Here is a 15820-nt window from a genome sequence, read left to right on the forward strand (position 1 = left end):
TCCTGCTAATGCAAACCATTCAACCAGAAGGCATGTGATGTGATTGGCAGGTAAATCGAAACATGTGAAGTGGGACGAGCACTCCCCCGATCTCCATTGGACATATGTATATTAGTGGGGTATGTTTACACATTGTAAGCAAAAACAAACTGTGCTTCCCCATTGACTCCGGTTGCACATCTGCATTTGATTTTTCATTTATTTATATTTTCATTTATGGTTACTTTCTGACAGTTCTGTGATTGTTTCCCCTGGTGTATCAGCTTCGATGTCCATCTGCATGCAAACTTTCAACCTTCTATATCACCTGGAAGGTATCAATCTTTAATATCAGTCATTGAGTCAATGGTTAGAATGAGCTTTATTTATTAGACTCGTGGGGTATGTTTACACATTGTAAGCAATAACGAACCGTGCTTCATCATTGTCTTGGTTCGCACACCTGCATTTGATTTTTCATTTATTTATTTTCATTTATTTATATTTTCATTTACAGATGCTTTCCAATTGTTGTGATTTTCCTGGTGTATTGTCTTTGATGTTCAAAAGCACGCAAAATTACCATGCTTCCCCATTGTCTCGGGTCGCTCATCTGCATTTATTTTTTTCTTTTTCTTTTTCCATTTATTTATATTTTCATTTACGGATGCTTTCCAACAGTTCTGTGATTTTATTTTTCTAGTGTATTGGCTTTGATGTCCGTGGGCGTACAAAATTACTGTGCTTCCCCATTGTCTTAGGTTGCTCACCTCCATGTTTTTCATATATTTATATTTTCATTTACAAATGTTTTCTGACATTGCTGTAAATTTTCCCAGTGTATTGGCTTCGATGTCCATCGGCGCACAAAATTTTAGATTTCGACATCACCCGGAAGATACCAATCTTTAATATCAGTCAGTGAGTCAGCAAGTCAGTGAGTCAATGGTTACAATGAACTTTTTGGTCATGACAAAATGTTTATTTAATTACTGAGTTTTTTTAATCTCCGGTTTCTTTGCCCCATCCGATATACATATACATGCGTACATACATATGGGCAGCCACTTTGCATGTCAACAATGTGATGGGTATTATTAAACAATTGATCACGTTTATTGTCTACTGTCTGTCTCGACAACACACGATATTCCAATTTCCAAAAGCCTTGATCTTTCCCGTTTTGACTTTCCTCCGCATGTTACATTCTTCCCTCTTCTCCTTACCGGCTCTCCGTCTGGAAACAAGAGTGCAGGCCGACAAGGAATGGATGGTTTGAGGCTTGTTCAAAGACGTGTTTCTCTGTCTGCACCCAATCTATATCCTGCGTGCAGTGACATTGGAGAAACATTTTTTTTAAAAGCGATGGGATTACAATGGCATCCTTGTAATCATAAGATATTGTTCACAAGTTTCATCACCAAGCAAACAAAATGCTCTCACCTCCTCATCATTGACCAGTTCTTTCTTGATGACCTTCATAGCATAGAGGCGTTCACTCTGCCGGAATCGAACGAGTAATACTTTGGCATAGCTGCCTCGTCCAATCACCCTGACTAGTTCGAAGTCCCGCAGGCCCAGTGCTGGTTGCAACTAATGGAGAGGAAATGGATAGCACCAGGGCAGGAGGTTACAAGGCCAAAAATTATTTGACGACGACGACGAAGGACTGTTTGAAAAAAAAGGCACAATCAGTAAATTGATTAAGCCATTTCACCCTTCATTTTTGCATTTCAATTGCATGCAATGCTACAAAATTATAGAATTATTTTGCCATAAAAATCAAAACAACTGAAATAAATTCAATGCAGTAACAAGTCAGAGCAATCTGAAGGGGAAACAAACTGAAAAGGAAAGGTGGAGATCATTTGGTTTCAGGTTTGTCGCGTTGACTGGTCACTATGTTTCGAATAGCAAACTGGTGAGTCAGAGAACCATATAAATTAGCGAAGCTTTGACACTTTTGGACTTGTGCCTAAAGCAAAGTTGAATTCAATGCTAATGGAATTGAAATTTTTGAAGAATCAAAAACACTACGGTACCAAATCATACACCACCAAACTATTTGGCTAGTTATAGCACCCAAATTTATGCTTCCACAATAATAAATCACATGATGATGCTTTTGACTTTAAAGTTGGTAAATGAGGGAAAATAAAAACTGTACTTATTGTTATCATTGACTTTTATCTATTACAAGTCGTCATTATCAGCTGAAAGTTTCCTCTCACAAGTTTTTCTTTTTTCCACAAATTTTTAAGACTCACGGTGGAGCTTGTACATACATTACGTACAGGTCAAGGAGATCAACAGACAAATCAATGTGGTACCTGGGATTTTAACCCTGAGCGATCCTGGTATCATGACCTACATGCTCAAATGGGAATGTCAAAGAGGCCATCCATGTTTAAAATTGCCTAATTGTGGAAGGCATTGGATAGATGGCCAAATCGTTTGATGAAAAGTAATTATCAAGGATTTAAATAAATAAATGAATAAAACTTAACATGTGATCGCTTTTAACAGGCAATAATTGAACAAACAACCCTCTCCACCTCTCCGCCCTTCCAAAAATAAATGCTGCAATGATCAAGTGCTTCAAGAGGGGGAGCAGGACTTGTATTTTTATATTGCTTTCTTCTGACCCTGCTTTTATTTATTTACATGGTAGCCTTTGCAATTGTTTAACTAATGTTGGCATTAAAAAAATATATATTTAATCACAGGTCACAGTGATCATTTTGGGCCACATGTGGTTTTTCCAATGGCTGATCATGGTTCCCATGATAAGGCAACCTTTTAACCACAAATGTCTCCTTTGCGGATTAGTGTGCAAATGCAAAATGGCGACATGTTCAGTATAAGCTAATATCGGCAAAGAGGTCAATAGTTTATAACCTCAATGACCATGATGTGGTGCAACCTTAAAGATGAACAATGATGAAAAAAAGAACGTGTTTGCTTCAAATACTCCTGTGCAAACCTCAAGTAGGTCTAATAAAATAATCCTTGCCAAAGAGTTGTTCAGAAAAAGGTAAACAATGCAGACATATTGGGAGGAAAATAATAAATACACATGTAATCATTTTTATTGCAGTCATAGCTTTATTTCACTTTTCGTTGTTCACTGTAGTTGGAGAACATCTATTTATTATGATTATACTTCTGGACGCAAGACATTTGAGCTTTTCATTCTTGATTAATTTGTAAATATTTCTTAAAACATGTCTTCACTTCGTCATTATGGGGTACTATGTGTAGATCGGTGACAAAAAAAATTTAAATATCACCTATTTTTAATTCAGGCTGTAACACATCAAAATGTGATAAAAGTCAAGGGGTGTGAATACTTTCTGATGGCACTGAATATGCACTTAGAATGGGGAGCAGGGGGGCAGTTTGGCTTGCTGAGGCAAAATATATAACACCTTATTTGTGTATGTAGTAAATAGATTCCCCATTAACGTTATCACCATCTGATCAACCCTCAAATAGCATATCAAATGGCACACATGATAGCTATCTCACCTGAAGACTGTCTCCAGAATCCAGCTGTAGAATGGGATGGCAGAGGGAAAGCATGAGTAATGATGGGTAATGGTAATGGCACATGGATTAAGGTATGGAGCACGAGGATCCTCATGAGTGCTTATAAAATGGGTTTTTTACACAGTAACACAAAGTGTGTAGTTTCAAAACACCTTTTTCTCGATTCCACAATGTGAAGGCATTAAACAGAAGGGAACAACTTTGCCAGTGTTTGCCTCAGATTTTGGGAAAAGCAAATACAGTAATACACCGCTTAGTGCTCAGGGTACGCTCCTGAAGAAGAGCACATATCGAAAATGCACTAAAAGGGGTAATTATACCATTGTTTATATGGAGATGCATTCCCAACTGTTATTTCTGACTCTTGAGTGGTATTTGAGGGCTTAATTGGGGTGTTGATAATATCAGTAATCTTCTTTATAAAAGCGAAAGAGATGTTTGTTTGTGACCCTACTCCTCTGAGCTCCCAAGGTTAATCGCAAAGAAACTTTAAAACATCATTTTTTTTTGAACCATGATGCACCATACGAGGGGTTTTAAACTGTCATTTTCTCACATTTCATAACTTATAAACACACCGAGGCACCACCTGTCGACATCTCTGAGGGTAGATCCACTATATATATATATATATATATATATATATATATATATATATATATATATATATATATATATATATATATATATATATATATATATATATATATATATATATATATATATATATATATATATATAGTTAGGGAATTTTAGCAAATTGTATTAACCATCTGTGAAAAAATTGCTTACCAAAAAATTTATTCACTAACGTATTCATCTAGGTGTCTACTAACACCTATCAATTAGTGCAAACCCAAATCCTTGTGGAAAATTCTGGGGAGGTAATCAAAGTTCGGGTGCTCAGAGGGCCTGCGCGAAAAAAATCGGAAAATTAACTTTTGCCAATATTGACTTGTGGGATGTCTAACTAGGGGTTTTTTGGGGTGCTGAATTGATTCCAACCATTATTTTTGAGAAAGAAACACTCCTTGATCATATAAAATGTATTTTATTGACATTTTTTAACAGAATTGTGCTCAATGGAAATGTTGCTTAATCAGCTTTTACAACCTTATTCATCAAACTCCCCAGTATCTTCCTCACTCCTCTTGTCATCCAGCTGGTTTATGTTCAGGCAAGAGTTACCATGACAGATGCCGCAAGCAGAAATACACTTGACTCCTTGCTTTTTACAGCAGCACCTGAGTGAGCTGGAGTCCCCCGCACAGTTGCAGCTGGCAAACGTCAGGAGATAGTCTGGTGCAATGGGGTCTGTAGAAGGGACTGGTGCATATCATTGCTCAGTGAGTTGCCATCCATAGTCCCAGGCATCCAACGATGGACTTTGCAGCATCAGGCAGTCTCTAGTCTGGAGGTAAGCTCGGAGAGAGTGATGTGCTGCAGCTCCTGTTGTCGGGGGGGAGTTTCTCAGGTTTTATGCTCCCAGTAGCAGCTCGCTTGCTGAAGATGTCGAATCTCAAGTCTTCCAAGTCTTTGGAGGATTTCCCATGGAACATGAGCATGAAAAGATCACAGCCTGCTTTAATGATATCACCTTTCTCAGCTTGGATGTCCATAAACACGTCCATTGCCCTCTCTGCTTCATCCGTCTTGCAGAGCTTGCTTAAGGCCCTGTCACACGTTGACGATTTAGCCAGCGTATGCCTGACGTATGCAAAATTTGGCTAAAATGCTGGCACACATCGAATACGTTATGGGTAAGTTTGTATACGTTAAGAGCATGCTGGCATAAGTCGTAGTACACTGGCTTTTGTTCGTAGTACGCTGGCATACGTCGTAGTATGCCGAGGTGTTAGACAAATTTTCCATGCTTGAAATTTTTCGACGTATGCCAGCGTATGACTCACACGTTCCGCATACGCTTGGCCATAAGTTGTAGGCACGATACGCGATCGTTGACACACAGATACACGTTACTTGTAAGTTACTCACAAGTCGAAACACGTCGAGGTAATGTTTAGCGTACCCGAAACTTATTTCTAACCTATGAGTAACGTGTTGTAGGCACGTTACGCGATCGTTGACACACCTTACTTGTAAGTTACTCACAAGTCGAAACACGTCAAGGTAATAATGGTTACTAGAAATCGAAGTGTCAACATCACCGTCATACCGAAGAAAGAAAAAAAAAAAAAACCAGGGAGTCTGGAACACTGACGCTAACCATTACGTCGACGTGTTTCGACTTATGAGTAACGTACAAGTAACGTGTGTCGACGTGTGTCAACGATCGCGTAACGTGCCTACAACTTATGCCAGCGTATGCGAACGTGTCATATGCCGAGAAATTTTCAACATGCTGAAAATTTCTTGACGTACTCGGCGTATGACGACGTATGCCAGCGTACTACGATGTCTGCCAGCGTGCCCTTAACGTATACAAAACTTACCCATAACGTATTCGACGTGTGCCAGCGCTTTAGCCAAATTTTGCATACGTCAGGCATATGCTGGCTAAAACGTCAAGGTGTGACAGCGGCTTCACACTTCGATGTCGAGTGCGGTTATGATTTGAATCGTCGAGCTGTAGCCTATGAATAGCCTACGCCACATGATCGTCGGCGATACGCTGCCGCGCTATGCACAAGTTAGACTATCGTTGGGCATAGGTTGTGAACGCCGACAACACGCTCAGCATTCGTTGGTATAAGTTATCTATATGTGATTGAAACGTTCTGTGTACGTTACTAATACGTTATGCATACGTCCAACATGTTATTATACGCCAAAAACTTAAAAAAACATCAATAGTTCAGCGTACGCCAGCGTTTTACATACATTTTGATACCTTGCCATACGCTGGCTAAAACGTCAAGGTGTGACAGCCCCTTTAGCAAAGTTGTTTTGCTAAACCCAAAAATTGCAGACACTGTATCGCAGCCAGAGAAGCTGTGCAAGAAGATGAGATACCTCCAGTATATCTCTGGGAGGGCCTCCTAGATCTTTCCGACATCATAAGATGTTTCCTTGGCTGTCGTGAGGAAGATCGGATGGTCTGCAACATGAAGATTCAGCATAACCAGGACGTCTGTGTCCTCAGCCCTCACCTCGACAGGGGACTCTCTTGCCTCATCTCAAGCTGCCCGGACGATGGAGGTGTCAGCATCATTGGAGCATTGCTGTACACCGATTCCATTCCTACTAAATGTCTCAGCAAGGAGCAGAACGAGCTGGGCTTTGTTGTTCTTGTTATCGAGGAACTTTTCTCTTGCAATGATGATTTTGAGATCCAGACAAATCTGAATGTCACAGCATGCATTCTTTGTTCGTCTCAAGTGGTCATGGTCCTTGGTTGAGCTGCCATATCCGTCAAAGACCACCATTATCCGGAGGCGATGGCTCCCCATGGACATCACAAACCGGAGGTAGCTCTCGGCAACATCCCTCCAAGTAAGGTTAGCCACCCACTTGACATTGTGCAAGAGCCACCCACCATCAACCACAAGGCTTGTGCAGGGGGGTTGTTCGACAGGTGCCACATATGCCTTCAGGGACCTTGCTAGGGCAGCCTTGTCTGGCTTTCGCAACTTTTGATTTTTGTCAAACAGGGACATCGGTTTTGGCGTCAACTCAAAGCGCAGAGCTTCTTTGGTCTTGACTTCACGATCACTGATGACAATGAGGCGGTTGAATAGCTTCAGTGAGTCAATGACCAGCTTCTCGCCATTGACTTTGGGTCCAGATCTGAGGCATGCAAGTGATTTGACCTTGTGTTTGGTTACCGTTGCATCCACAACAGTTTTCCCATCCATATTAGCCTGTATGGCTCTGCCAACTTCTTCTGCTTGATAAGCATTGACTTTGTCTTCGGGAGTGCTGCTGAACCCAGTTGAGAAGGACACCAGAGTCTTCTTGTCCCGTATCGCATCAAAAGGGTTGACTTCCTCCAACCACCCAACTATGGTGTTGACAGCATCGTTATCTCTCTTCATTTGGGCTCTTTTAACGTCGGTGTGGACAGGTACCCCACATTTGACCATGCTTCTTTCTAGCTCTTGGTGAATGAATGAGAAGAGGATCAGAGTCTGAACCCAAGACTTATGAGAAGACTCATTCCAAAAGCGGCCTCTGTTTAGACCATTGGAGGATTTTGCCTCACGCATGAGTGTGGTTTCTATCGTGATGTCGGTCCATGTGCCGGACCATTCATGGTCTGAGAACCTAACTACATGGTTGCCGTACAAAGTGAACTTGGATAGAGTTTCCTGGAACATGGGACTCTCCTGTCGCTGATGCATCAGCTGTACATACAGCCTTGCTCCCTTTGCGTACTGATTGTGGTCCGCTGCTGCGAAGGTATTGAGCATTCCAATGATGCAGCTGAGATGAGATGAGCATGAGCACAAGTATAACCAACAATATAGCAGTGGTTTCAAAAATGTTGTATGTTGGTTTCAGCACAATTTGAACAATCTGAATCAATTGAGCCAAATTACCGCAAAACACAGTCTGAGATATCTAAAAATATATCATATCAATATTTTACGGCCAGGGATTCATTTTTCCTCAAATCTAATGGTTGGAATCAATTCAGCACCCAAAAAAACCCTAGTTAGACATCCCACAAGTCAATATTGGCAAAAGTTAATTTTTCCGATTTTTTCGCGCAGGCCCTCTGAGCACCCGAACTTTGATTGGTTCCCCAGAATTTTCCACAGGGATTTGGGTTTGCACCAATTCTTGGTTTGTCAAACCCGGGGGCGCGACCCCAAGTGGGGTTGTCGAGCAAATTTTGTGGGGTCGTGGGCGTCCGATTGCAGTGAAAAAAAATTGTCTATTTTCGATCGTTGTTCGCTTTTACGGGATGTAATATAAACGGTTCATTCAAAGTATGGGAACCGGCGCAACATGACGCTTGGAATGGGATCCAGCCGATGTGCGGGCTCGCTGAAGGGCGGTTCATTTTGGCGTGAAATTAGTGGTTTGATCCACGGCCTCTCAGACTCAGACTCTGACTCTCATTAACGTCTATTCACTTCTCCACGTACGACTCGAGACCTTATTTGTGATGGCAGCACCGCAAATCAGTAAATCTCGAGAACACTCTTACCAGGATAAATTTCTGGACCTCGGATTTTACTACGTGGTGGATAAAACTAGGGCACAGAGGCCTCAGTGTGTGATTTGTTTCGAAGTGCTTTCTACGGAGTCTATGAAACAAAATAAGTTGCAGAAGCATTTGACTACAAAACATGCACCTTATCAGGATAAGGCGAGAGCGTTCTTTGAGAGGAAACTTCATGCACTCAAGAATACGCGTCTTGACAGAGAGGGTACACCTTCCAACGCAGAATTGATGATATGAGTCTGGATGTAACGGCTCAGGTCGTACAGAAGATCAAGGAATTGCCATGGCACGCCATACAGTTGGACGAGTCCACTGATATCGCATCGTACGCGCAACTCATCATCTGGGTCCACTTCATCAAGGCTGATAACTTTGTCGATGAGCCTCTGCTCATCAAACCATTGGAGACCACCACCAAAGGCAAGGACATTTTTGGGTAAGTAGAGCAGTTTTATTGTGACCATGATCTGGACTTCGGAAAGTTGCTCGGTTCTACAACAGACGGCGCGCCAGCAATGTGAGGAGTGCGTTCTGGATTCAAGGCTAAATTGCTTGAGGTGGCTCCTCAGACCTCCACAGTACAATGCATGATTCACCGAGAAGTGCTCGCGTCTCGTACTTTGCCAGAAACCTTGCAGAGCGTGTTCTCAGAAGTCGTAAAAATGGTAAATCACATCAAATCGAGCGCCCTCAACATTAGGTTATTCAGGCTATTCTGCCAGGAGATGGACGCCGACCATAAGAATTTACTATTCTACACTCAAGTCAGATGGTTATCTCAAGGAAACCTTCTTCTGCGTGTTTACGAGCTCAGAGATGAACTGAAGGAGTTCCTACGCACACAAGGGAAAATGGCATGGTAGCGTTGCTTGAGTCGGACTCTTGGCTGTCAGAACTGTGCTATTTCATTGACATCTTTGAACATCTCAATGTCCTCAACTGCTCCCTCCAAGGCAAAGACGCCAACCTCATGATTTTTCACGACAAAATGAATGGATTTCTGGCGACTCTAAAATTACTGGCAGACAAAGCAGCTGTTAAGCGCTTCAGCCTTTTCCCCCATCTGGTGGAGCATCTAACGACCTGTCATTACGATGATACTGAGCTCGACAGTCTTTCTGGGGAGATAGCACGTCAACTTTGGTCGCTCATTGAACAGTTCGAGCACTATTTCGCTGAGCTAGATGTGTAGTCCTTTTCTGTGGTTCGGGACCCTTTCACGGCTCCACTGGACTTGATTGCTGATGAAGATGATACAGCACAGGAAGAGCTTGTACAGCTCCAGCAGGATTCAGGTGCATTCTGGTGCAAAATGCTGCCATCGTACCTGACCTTGTCACGGCGCGCCATTAAGGTTCTCATGCCATATCCTTCATCATACTTTTGTGAGCAGTCGTTCTCCACCATGGTGGTGATTAAAACAAAGTACAGAAATCGCCTAGAAATGGAGCATGATATGATCCTGGCATTGTCATCTACTTCTCCACGAATAGAGAAGTTGGTTTCTGAAAAACAGGCTCATCCTTCTCACTGATATATCTAAATGTCATTCGGACTAAACGTCTGAAACATTCAACTCTACTATTTGGATACTGTCGGCTATTCTCCGTTTACTCGTCTATGAAAACATGACGATGGTGAATAAAGTAAACAGTAAATGTTCTTGTGTCATACGAAATCTTATCTTGTATATTATGAATTGGGTTTTGAATCTTTTGGGTCGTGCGATGTAGAGAGGTTCTGAAATTGGGTCGCAACTAAAAAAAGTTTGAAAACCACTGCACTAATTGATAGGTGCTAGTAGACACCTAGATGAATACGTTAGTGAAGAAATTTTTTGGTACGCAATTTTTTCACAGATGGTCAATACAATTTGCTAAAATTCCCTAACATTATATATATATATATATATATATATATATATATATATATATATATATATATATATATATATATATATATATATATATATATAGTTACGGATTTCAGAATCCAGTCTGATGAATACATCCACACATCCAGGTCCTCAGACAGTTATTTCCTTAAATGCATGTTCAGATTAGCCCCATCCCAATGTCGAATGGGATCTTAAATGTGATGCGCTGAGAAGGGAAAAGGATAGATCCCCTCTCTTATGGGAAGCTTTTTCTTTACGACAGACACGTTTACACACATTTCTTTCACGAGCTCTGAAGTCCACCTCCATTCTTCCTCAGCGGCAATCTTTCGTGAGCTCAGTCTCTTTCGTGAGGTAACCGTGCGCCAGTGGGGTGGGGTGAGCTTGGGGTGGACGGCACCTCGTGGAGACGGCCCGGGGATATAAAAACGAGCGAGAGGTACATTCAGCAGAGAAAAGCGCGAGGAGAGAAAAGCGCGAGGAGAGAAAAGCGTGAGGAGAGAAAAGCGCGAGGAGAGAAAAGCACGAGGAGAGAAAAGCGCGAGGAGAGAAAAGCGCGAGGAGAGAAAAGCGCGAGGAGAGAAAAGCGTGAGGAGGGAAAAGCATGAAGAGAAAAGCATGAGAAGAGAAAAGCGTGAGGAGAAAAAAGCGTAAGGAGAAAAGCGTAAGGAGGGAAAAGCGTGAAGAGAAAAGCATGAGAAGAGAAAATCATGAGAAAAGAAAAGCGTGAGGAGAGAAAAAGTGTAAAGAGAAAAGCGTGAGAAGAAAAAGCAAAGGGCAAGAGAAGCGAGCAAGAAGCGGGTGTCTGACCAGCGCCGACGAAACAATTCGTCCTTCCCAGTGCTTGGGCAAGCGAGCGTGTGGTGCACATGTGGGTGTCTGACCAGCGCCAACGAGACAATTCGTCCTTCACAGTTCTTCGGCAAGCAAGCGTGTGGTGCGCGTGTGGGTGTGAGCAGCGCCGCCAACAAGTGAGGCACGGGTCGGTCACCAACAACACCAGGGTCTAAACCCGCGACGGACGATCTTGGTGCCCTCCAGACTTCGACTGGCATTCAAGGCTGCCCCACGAGAGGGTGCACTGCAAAGCTGGGTGCCGGTGACGAACGTGACACGCACGCACGCATTTCAGGACGTTTTTGCTTCACGGACGACTTTCAGGTGAGCGAGACGATTATTTTCCCTTCCCCTCCCCCTGAAAGATCCGTTGGGTACCCTGGTCTGTGTTTAGCTATAAGGTGGTCAACCCCCAATAAGCATCTGCTCTTTGTCTCTTTCCTGGCATTTTGATTGATTTTGCTTTGAAATTCATTCTTTATTGACCTCAGCAAATAAAAGGTTGTTTTAATTTATTTATTTTACTATTAATAAATTATTTGTCAATTTCCAACCTGTCCGTGTTTGTCCTTTCCTTCTATTGGTCGAGCATTGTTCGAACCAAGATAGACTGGGAGGTAATTACCACAGATTTGACCAAAAATCGTCGGCACGCACCAGCGGTTAAAATGCTCGGCCGCCCTAATTAAAATCTAATCAAGATAACATTGGTGCTTTGCCGAGGGCGCACTCCCCACTCAGGTAACCACGTGACCTCTAGTTAAACGGAATAATTAGACGGTGGACACTGGAACTCGTGGTTGACTGAGTGGTGTTCGTGGTTCTAAAACAACCCACTGTACCGCAACATTAATTGTGAGCAGTGGCCCCAGGTCCGGCTCTGCCGAGGACAATCGGGGATTAATCCCCTTGAGTGAGAAGCTGGTGTCTCGGTACCCGTGGCCGCAACAATATATATGTATATATATGTATACATATATACATATATATATTGTTGTGGACGAGGGGGGAGGGGGGAACTACCTCTGGCTCCCAGCAGACTCTCCGGAATCACAGGCCGTCGCACATGGATAACTCCATGACACGGCGGGTCGCTAATCGACAGTGAATGCCAATAACTCAACCACGTGACTTAGGGTCCTCAGTCTCATGAATACTGGTTACCTAATGGTCACGTGATTTAATTACCGGGGCACACCCTCGGTACGCCTTGTTCGAACTGGATCACCTTACCGCATCAGATGCAGCTGAGCGTAACTGCCCAAGTCGACCTGTGATTCGTGAAAAGGAAAAGCGATGTACGATCACCTGGTTGGTACAGGTCGTGATGCAAACACAAGTGTGCGGGTAGGAGTGACGCGAGTATGAGTGGCCCCAGTCCCTTCCGAGCTTGCAGCAGATGGTTTGACCACAGAAGAAATGGTACAGTCTCCACAATGTGAAGCTCACAGGTGCCTCCAGCGGACCACGAGGCAGCTGAAACATTCCCTGTTCAACTCACACAGCTCATAAAGGAGAAGGGGTATGGACCAGAACAGGTCTTTAAGCAGACGACACCGGCCTGTTCTGGAAGAAAATGCTCATGATAACTTTCATCTCGAAGTGACAGGAGACAGCAGCGGGGTTGAAGACTGCAAAGGATCGGGTATCTCTTCTCCTATGTACCATTGCCAAAGGGGACTGCATGATGAAGCCAATGATGTACCCATTCCCGAAAACCACGTGCTCTTAATGGTAAAAACAAGCACACTCTGCCCATATTTTGGAGGGCCAACAGAAAGGCATGGGTAACAGCTGCCATCTTTATGGATTGGTTCCACAACCACTTTGTCTTTCAAGTGGAGAGGTACCTGTCAGAAAAGAACCTCTCCTTCAAGGTCCACCTGCTGGTTGACAATGCTCCTGGCCACCCCGAGGTGCTGAAGGTGGCCCATCCCAATGGCAAAGTCATCTTCCTGCCACCCAACACCACCTCCCTGATCCAACCACTCGACCAAGGGGTAAGTTTGACATTCAAAACGTATTACACCTGCTGCACTTTCCATTACATCTTGGATGCTATGGAGTCTGACCCAAAACTTACCGTCGGGAAATGTTGGAAGGACTTCAACACAGCACACTGCATCAGCACCATCAAAGACTCGCTAGTCAAAGTAAAATGCTTGCTTGGCAAAAGCTATGGACAGGCAGTCAACAACTTCAGAGGTTTTCCTGACACCACGGAAGAGAGGTGTAAAATTGCCACGTTGGCACGGGAAATGGGAGGGAATGTTTGAAGATATGAAGCCTGAGGAATTGGAGGAGCTCATCGCCTCACATGGGGAGGAGCTAACTGAGGAGTTTGGATGCCATCATCGAGATTACAAGGAGGACAGTGAAGAGGAGGAAGAGGTGGTGAGGCCAAATCTCACCATCAAGTTCCTGGCTGAGGAACTTGCAGGATATGAGGGCAGTCACTGACAAGTTGCAAAATGCCAATCCAGTGATGGAGCAGTACCTCCAGTTCAAGAGGGGGTTGGATGATGTTTTGCTGCTGCACAAATAGCTGCACAAAAACCTGCTGCACTCAGAAAAACAGCTCTCAATCACCCATTTTTTTTGCCCCGGCCACTCCACCTCAAACTCAACACCTTCAGCACCCTCAACTGCATCTCCTCAGGTGCACGACTCATCAGCACCCTCACCTGCGTCCCCTTCGGTGCACGACTAATCAGTCCTTCAACTGCGTCCTCTTCAGAGGAGTTCACTATATTCTATCATCATCATCATCATCATCATCATCATCATCAGCAACAGCAGCAGCAGCAGCAGCAGCAGCAGCACATCAAAAGTTACGTCATGTCTTAAATAAAATTTGGAAACAGTACCTGCTGTTGTTGTTTTTTGTTTAGCATTTTTAATGAAACTGTAATCATGTGCATTCGTGTTCATAAAATTTTTCAATTTTCCCTTGTGAATCACGAATCGCCGGGAACCTACCCCCTTTTTCCCATTGAAGCAATGGCCCGACATTCGCGGATTTGACATTCGTGGCATTTTCCAGGAATGTATCCCCCACGAATGTCAGGGTCTTACTGTACTCAAAATTTGGTCTCCATAATGTTGCTTCAGAATTTGGATGCTCCAAAGCTCTGTCATTGAACAAGACTAAGTGTGAAATGGTTGATGCCACATGTAATTAAAGGAATCATAATCACTGGATATGCCAAAGGAAAAGATGTCTTTATACCAAGAATCCCCATCATCCCAACTGATCTGCCATTTGAATTGAAGAGACCAGTTTCCGGTTAGACTCAGTTTTGCCATGTCAATCAACAAAGCAAAAGGCCAATCACGGAAGGTTGCTGGCTGACATCTGTCTTCTCCATACATGGTCAACTATATGTGGGCTGCTCTCGAGTTGGAACACCAAACAATTTATATGTTCTGGCCCTTGAAAAACATTCAAGACTGTCTACACAAAAGCATGACAGTAATACTGTTGTGGAAAAAGGACCACGAAGAGTTACATTCAACACATAAGAAACCCTTAGTTCGATATTTCATTAGTAATGTGCTTAATCAGGTCCCATTCTTTCATAACAGGGGATGGGGAAGATGTGTTGCGTTGGTTTAGCAGGCTTCTTCCCTCTGTGTGATGTCCCACTTTCAATCCATAAATACACCCATCCATCCATCCATCCTTCTATCTCAATCCCCAACCCTTTCACTCCCGAACCTCTATTCCCCAAACTTTCCAAAAAACCTTCACCCGTGACCTCTCAAACCCCATACGGGCTTAAAACACCTCTTTGTTTTATCCATTTCCATTTGAATCCTCTTTCCGATCCTTCTTCCCCTTGCACCTTCCCCCAGCACAAACCATACACACATTATGCCACAAAACATCACAATCAAAGTCAGTTCTGCGCTGGTAGTACAGTAATAATACAGATGGTAAGCATATCCATCTATCCACAGTGTATATAAAATTTAAATATTGCTGCATGATTGTGTCTAAACGGGGTAAACATCATAACCACAGCATGTATAATACTGAATGAAAGCTCATTTAAGAGCTCTTGGGTACATGCTGAGGTCTACAAATACCGATATTCATGTAATTTAGAATTGTGTGCATTTTTATTGCCCACACTGGTGGTGTATATGGCCAGAGTCATTGGTTCACACACCGACTGGAAGTAACATTAATATAATCATAAATTATTCAGTCAATTCTGTCCAAGAAATAATTTCCTTTGGTCAATTTACTTCACTGAGAAACATTAGCAGTCTTGACAGTTAGTGACTATTATGCAGACTCGGCGTTTGGAAGGGAGGAGGGCATGAAGAAAAAAAAGAGGGAGATACGGATCTGGAGATGGGAGGGCTTGAAGAAGAAAGAGGGAGTGTAGGACAGAGTTAGAGTGGAAGGGGTGGGGGTGGGA

The 15820-nt window shown here is 43.1% G+C and overlaps 1 protein-coding gene across 6 annotated transcripts in view; it reads right to left on the minus strand.

Moving 5' to 3' along the window:
- The window catches only part of LOC147019074 (protein kinase C iota type-like), a 186643-nt gene that overhangs the window by 73679 nt on the left and 97144 nt on the right, over positions 1-15820 (minus strand). For 5 of the 6 annotated variants that reach the window (XR_015062626.1, XM_085899304.1, XM_085899302.1 and 2 more), the window contains 3 exons: positions 3508-3531; positions 1423-1572; positions 1206-1303 (listed from right to left, as the gene is read on the minus strand). Coding sequence is in view for 5 of the 6 variants with exons in the window: in XM_085899304.1 (XP_085755430.1) it covers positions 1206-1303; positions 1423-1572; positions 3508-3531 (272 nt within the window). In the remaining variant the exon portion in view is untranslated. The remainder of the gene's footprint in view (positions 1-1205; positions 1304-1422; positions 1573-3507; positions 3532-15820) is intronic. The other variant, XM_085899301.1, reaches the window with a different exon arrangement.

Source organism: Eptatretus burgeri, chromosome 10 (assembly GCF_056783735.1).
Source record: "Eptatretus burgeri isolate ZD-2024b chromosome 10, Ebu_testis_v1, whole genome shotgun sequence".
Lineage (NCBI taxonomy): Eukaryota > Metazoa > Chordata > Myxini > Myxiniformes > Myxinidae > Eptatretus > Eptatretus burgeri.